At 28.5% G+C, this 7,057-nt stretch overlaps 1 protein-coding gene across 1 annotated transcript; it reads left to right on the top strand.

Annotated features, from left to right (window-relative positions):
- The first annotated feature begins 995 nt into the window (after positions 1–995).
- Positions 996–3,127, top strand: LOC127116954 (peroxiredoxin-2B). The gene is made up of 3 exons (XM_051047413.1): positions 996–1,298; positions 1,670–1,749; positions 2,732–3,127. The coding sequence occupies exons 1-3, from the start codon at positions 1,144–1,146 to the stop codon at positions 2,983–2,985; spliced, it is 489 nt and encodes a 162-aa protein (XP_050903370.1). The 5' UTR covers positions 996–1,143; the 3' UTR covers positions 2,986–3,127.
- Positions 3,128–7,057: the final 3,930 nt, after the last annotated feature.

Here is a 7,057-nt window from a genome sequence, read left to right as displayed (position 1 = left end):
TTTCAATTAAATCCATGAATTATTATCACGGTAATTTAGATGGCCGGAATAATATAATTTTAATAAAAGTATATTTTATAATAACAAGAACTAATTTTTAAAAAAATAGCATATTAGATCACAAAAACAAAAGTAATCTAATGAAGTAAATAATGAAATATCAAATCACTTAATATTATAAAATACGGGAAACATCTAACAACCTACCAGATTAATCAAAATTATTTAATTAGGTGATGATAAAAAGAAAAATATACCGAATTACTCAAATTTAAGTAATCTAGTGAAAACTAAATTTAAAAATAAATACCTAATTACTTACTTGATTGTGTTTTTTGATAAAATTTGTTTGTTTTAGACTACTCCTCCAACACACAATCAGGGGTAATATCCTTTCTTCTCTCACTAAGTAAAATTTCTTTAATAACATGATAAACATGAGTATGATAACATGATAAACATGAGTATGATAACATGATAAACATGAGTATGATATATATAAAAACGCATAAGAAAAAAATTTAATAACATAATAAACATAATTATAAAGAAGAAAATGAATTTTAACCGTCAAACCACATAATAACTTAGTCAAATTCATATGATAAAATATCATGCTCATAACGAATTAGAGAAAATATAAAAATAAAAAAGTAATTTTTTAAGATTTTGTTATTCACATACATTATAATATGTATCTAGATATTTTATTTATATGATAAAAAAAACTAACAATATGATTTATACACATTAATTTACCTAAATATTATTTAAATTTAGACTAAATACAATTGATACTATTTAAGATAAGAGAAAGTAAATAAAAAATAATTTATAAGTTAAATGTATTTCATCTGAATTTAGACAAAATACATCCTTTCATCTGAATTTAGACAAAATACATTTGACTTTTAATACTCTTTATTTTTAATTTTATTTGGAGTGTCACTCATTTTAATTATATATGTCAATTAACCTCTTTTTTAAATCAAGCTTAACATAAATAAAAAATTTCTTTAGGACACGTTTGTAGCCACACTCTCACCACTAGCCTATATAACTAGGCTTTTACCTTCGGAATTAACACACCGTTTGTCTCGTTTCAGTTCTCATTTTTCAACTACAGTCTCAAAATCATCTTCAATGGCTCCAATCACTGTGGGAGATGCGATTCCAGATGGCACCTTAGCTTATCTCGATGAAGAAAACAAACCCCAGTCCGTTTCAATTCACTCCCTCTCCGCCGGCAAAAAAGTCATCATCTTCGGTGTTCCCGGTGCTTTCACCCCCACTTGCAGGTTTACCCCTTTTCATCAGATTTCTTTCAAATCTTAACCCTAGAAAATCATAGTAACTGAATCAGCTTCATGGGCACACTCGATTCACCTTTTATTCACATAAAGTTTTAATTTTTATTCAATTGATTTCTGTGTTTTTTTTGTAGATATTAAGTGTTACTACTGTGATCTATGATAATTTTGAAATGGGGTACACTGAAAATTGTTTATTTGTTTAGTTGATTTTGATTTTTGTTGGATCTAATTTAATTTCTCTTGAGTTAAATTAGGAGATTTTAAGGATAGTGTGCAACATCATGGTTGTGAATGTTTCACTTTTTATAGGGTTTTGTTTTTGAGATCTGATTTTTTTTCTGCCTTTTTTTGAACAGTTTGAAGCATGTGCCTGGATTCATTGAGAGAGCTGAAGAACTGAAAGGAAAGGGTGTTGATGAAATCATCTGCATCAGTGGTAAAGTTTCTAGTTATCATAGATCATGATTTTACCATCTTTGATTATTGTTTTATTGCTTATTAACAAAAATTATATGTACATGTAGTTCTTAATTCTTAGTTTTTACAACTTTCATGTTCAATTTAAGATTCATGAGTGCTTCAAAGTTGACCTTTTTTTTGGACATGGATTCTATGTGGCTTGTTACTTGATTTTGTAAATTATTTACTTGATTATTGGTTGTTGATTTGTTTTTATCATATCTAGAAAACTAAAAGCTTTCTTACAATGATTTGAAATTTGAAATTGTTTAACTTACAATTTGGATTGAAACATCTTAAAACTTTCTTTTTCATGTCTTGCTAAATGATGATGTCATGGATTGAACTGTGAAATATCTTTTTGGGACTTGGTTACCAGCTTGGTATCATGTGGCAAATACCATTGTAGTCAAGACCGAATGTTGGTTTATAAGATCGTAAGATCTTACGTGCCAAGAATGTCTGAGAGTGCTATGATCTGAGAAAGATCGTTTTTATTGCCGAGGTGGTCAAGATCAAGATCATAAACTTTTCATGTTTTTGTGCATGCACATGTATAAAAATATATATCAAATTACCATTTTTTTTTCTCCGGTAGATCTTACTTGCTGTGATAACAATTTGAGTTTTATGATCTTTTACAAGCCGATTGATCCTACATAACATCTCATGTTTGACTTTGGCAAATACTATGTGTTCACATCGGTGATTTTTGGATCTAGATTGGATGTTCCATATGGTTTCTTTAGAAAAATGAAGATCTACATTGATATCTTGATAGTATGATTTCAATCCAATGATCATTCTTGTGCTGAAAGCATGAACGTGGGGATTGTCGACTACATGCAATCCGAAATCGTCAACAGACATATGTTATATACTTGTGATGCTAATGATCAAATTGTTGAAGATACATTCTCTATTAAGTGACTAACTTCTGATTGCTTTTGATTTTGTAGTGAATGATCCATTTGTGTTGAATTCATGGGCCAAAACATTCCCTGAGAACAAGCACGTCAAGTTCCTTGCTGATGGCTCCGCCAAATACACTCATGCTCTTGGGTTGGAGCTTGACCTGACTGATAAAGGCCTCGGCATTCGCTCGAGGAGGTTTGCTCTTTTGGTGGAAGACTTGAAGGTGAAGGTTGCAAATGTTGAAGGAGGAGGAGAATTCACTATTTCAAGTGCTGAAGAGATCATCAAGGCTCTTTGAAACCCTTAATGAATGTTTTTTTTAGTTTTTATGAAAATTCAGAACATGATAATGGATACATTTTATGTGGAATGTTGTTGTGTATTCTAGAAAAGGACATGATATGTTGCATATTATGGAGAAATAAAATTGCTTGTCTTAAGTATGTGTTGTGATAGGGACTTTGGTATTATGAAGTGTCTATGTCACAATAAGAAAAATGAAATGTTGGGTTGATGCTTTTGATGTAAACCATAGAGAGGAGTTTCCAATGCTTCGATATAAATCACAATATTTGGCATACTCTACACAATTGGCATGAATATTTGGACCATTACACACAAAATATTAGGAGTATTTGACTTAAAATAAACACAAAATTAGCAACAATTGTGTAAAGTAATATTACACACATTCAATTAATATCTTTATTAATATTTTAAAAACAAATGTAATTTGGTGAAGTACACGTCACTTCCTGTCAATGTTTATTTTTTTAATTGAATATGAAATGATATATATTTATTCAAGAGATTAATTACTATACATTGTCAGTGTAAAAAGTTTTACACCGTCGATTCATCACCATCATCCGTTTGTATTATTTTATTCAAATTGATAAAATACATCAATATTAATACAAGTTCAATAAAAACGAAAAAAAAAGGATGAATAAACACAATCAAGAATCCTCATGCTTTCAAATTGATAAAATACATCAATACTAATACAAGTTCAATAAAAATGAAAAAAAAAAGGATGAATAAACACAAACAAGAATCCTCATGCTTTCAGGTATGGAACAGATATGGAACATTGTGTTATCAATGATTTATAATAACTCGAAATTAGACGCATTAAGATGGGGACTAACTAAATATTTAGGGTATTTGCAATGTGGATTGAATTAGTTTTTAGATAAAAATTCATTCGACGACTAAATATATAGGGGTATTTGTAATGCGGTTTGAGTTAGTTTTTAGGTAAAAATTCATTCGATTTAAAGATAAATTTACTCGCGGTTTGATTTTAGATGATTGATTAAAAAAATTTAAATCTGATTCAACTTAATGTGATTTAATTTAGATCGATTTTTGAATATACAAATTACAAATAATATTTTTTATTAAGATTATAAAATATTAAAAAATAATATATTTGGTATAATATATAATATATATAGTATATTAAAAATTAATATTTAAAAAATGAAAATAATCGATTAAGATTAAAACAGATAAAATAATAAAAATAAATAGAATAAATTAAACTAATAAATAATATTAAAAAATTATTATCATCGAATAATAAGTTAACATAAAATTAAATAAGTATAAAAATATATACACGTGGTTAAGTTCCGTTTATATGCATTTTGAAAAATCTATCTAAAATTTAATTCGAATCAAGTGATTTTTACAAAATAACATAAAAAAAATTCAATGATAGATATAGACGTGTATTCTAAAAATAGTCTCAAGCCATACTTTTCACAAATCTAAAAAGTTAAAAGTGTTATTTCTTTCACACATTCTCTCTCAATTCAAATTTATAGAAAAACTTCATAGCGTGTTGATTGAATTAGACATGTTTAGGCATTGTGTAAGTTTCTTCAAGATACCTAATTACCTTTAACCTTGAACCAAGAAATCTCATTATTGTGGTGTTCAACTCTATAGATTGAGTGTGAGTGGTAGATATAAGGTACATTAGGGAATCTAATTTTTGTGTGTATCATATTGAAGATTCGGTGTTGTGATTATGATGTTTGGAGAATGACTTCTAGCAAAGAAGAAATTATTTTATCCTTCATTGAATATTTTAGTAGTTGCAGCACGAAGTTGGGAGAATTTCCAAAATCTTTGAGTAGAACAAGGGCTTAGACAAGAAACTGGTAGGATCGAGTAAAGATCATTGTATAGAGGAAGTTTGAAGCATAAGTTTGTGTTTATTCTTGAGTCAAGATCAAAATAAGATCTTCTGATTTCAACTGTTTATAGTATTCTTCTACAATAGAAGGAACTCAGATTTATACATGTGTTAACTTAAGCATTAATTGGATTTGAAATGTTCAATGTTATTTGATTATCAGTTGTAACCAAAACTTTGTACATTTATTTGTAAAATAGTGGAAGACCCTACAAATTTTCAGTGAGTCGCTATTGAAGACTAGACTAAGCACAATGCGAGGACGAATGCGTTGAATCAGTACAAACCTGATGTGCAATTCTCTCTCTCTCTCACACACACATAAGCATTTCATGTTGATAGATGTTGTCGGCTTATAGTGTTTTATTATCTAAGCGTAGATTTGTGATAGATTTAGTCGTTTGAACATTCTAATTAAGGATTATGATTTAATAAAATCTTGTTGTTAGATTGATAATTAAATTAATTACATTCAATTTGATTTGAATTAAGATAATTGTTGAATTGCTTATTTAAACAAATTCATTTTTCTAAATTATTATGAGTTATGATAATTTGAGTTAACTATTGCATTCAATTAATTATATGATTTATAAAACATCTGCTTGATGTTCCTTTCACATGTTAAATGCACATCTATTTACAAAATTCCGATTTTTGAAAAAATTGATTTGGATAAAATAATTTAGGGGTATAGTCCGTTTAACCCAATGTTTTAAAAATCGGACGGGAGATTGAATCGTTGAAACTTACGGTTTAAGATTCAATTGGTTCAACCGGTTAAACCTACGGTCGAACCGTTTATTAAATAAGCTAATAATATAAAATTAAATTTCATAAATATGTGACACATAATTATATGTTCACAACTTAATAAAATAATTATTTCAAAAATTTATTACAAATTTAATACAACAATATCGATCATACATATAATAACATAATATAGTTCTACACTTCATTTCAACATTCATTTAAGAATAATTGGATCAAATTAAAGAATTACAATAAATTAAGTTAAATTAATTCAAACCAAAATTAAAATAATAGAATATAATAACTAAAATAATATTCAAATAATTAAGAATATCTAAATTAAATAAGATAAAATACCAAGAATAAATAATATAATACAATATAATTTATTAAAAAAACGAATTTGACTTGAACTACGACAAATAAATCTTAATTGACAACAAAAAACAATATTGACTTGAATGATAATCAATATCGAATTGGATATCGTGACTATGTTTGAAAGGGACAACATGATGATGATGGAGTATGGTTGAAAGGAAAACTATAATGGAATGACAAAACTTAGAAGTTCGTATGGTTATAAAAAAAACGGATTTTTTTTGTGATTGAGAATATAGGTTAAATTTTGATATTGACATATTAAAAAAAATATCAATTTGATGCATTTTTTTGAATCGGACGGTTTTTCAAAACCGGTTCCGGTTCTTTGGTTCGAATGGTTTTGGACGGTTCAACCCAGTTTTACTCCGGTTTTGACCCACTAGCGATTTTGAAAGGTTAACCCAGCCGGATTCATCTCCGGTTCCCGGTCCAACCGGTTGAACCAGGCGGTTCGCTCCGGTTTTTAAAACATTGGTTTAACCGGTCTTCTTAACAATTTGATTCCTATATTCTCCACCAAAAATACTATTTCAACTAACATATTAATATATATATATATATATATATATATATATATATATATATATATATATATATATATATATATATATATATATATATATAATTTAATTATCAACATATCTCTTCCAATTGAAGCGTAGATCTCCGTCTCCAAATTAATTCCAGTCGAGGAAGAATAATTTGTTGACCGTTTGCATTTTGGACGACAAAATTCCTAATTTATAAAGAAGCCCCCGAGACTCCAGAGTTATAACGAAACGGAGACCCTGAAAAGCTCTTCAAGCACGAGGGTACTCGGTTAAACTACTACAACATCAACATAGATATGGAATGATAGCTCTCTGCGCGCAACCTAACTACGTCTAATCAAGCCTGGTTTAATCCCCTCCCGGAAGGAAGCATGGATTCCTAGTCTGATCTATGCGAGACTTTCACCACTTATTTCATCGCCAGGAAGAGACAACCAACCACCATGGCCACACTGAATGGAGTTAACCATGGC

Source organism: Lathyrus oleraceus, chromosome 1 (genome assembly GCF_024323335.1).
Source record: "Lathyrus oleraceus cultivar Zhongwan6 chromosome 1, CAAS_Psat_ZW6_1.0, whole genome shotgun sequence".
Classification (NCBI taxonomy): Eukaryota; Viridiplantae; Streptophyta; class Magnoliopsida; order Fabales; family Fabaceae; genus Lathyrus; species Lathyrus oleraceus.
This window is presented reverse-complemented; position numbering and strand designations above follow the sequence as displayed.

Bases quoted from the DNA above. Each gene is read 5' to 3' on its own strand.
- LOC127116954 (XM_051047413.1), top strand. From the start codon at position 1,144: ATGGCTCCAATCACTGTGGGAGATGCGATTCCAGATGGCACCTTAGCT. The intron at 1,299-1,669 runs GTTTACCCCTTT...TTTTTTGAACAG, and splicing joins GCTTTCACCCCCACTTGCAG to TTTGAAGCATGTGCCTGGAT. The intron at 1,750-2,731 runs GTAAAGTTTCTA...TTGATTTTGTAG, and splicing joins TGAAATCATCTGCATCAGTG to TGAATGATCCATTTGTGTTG.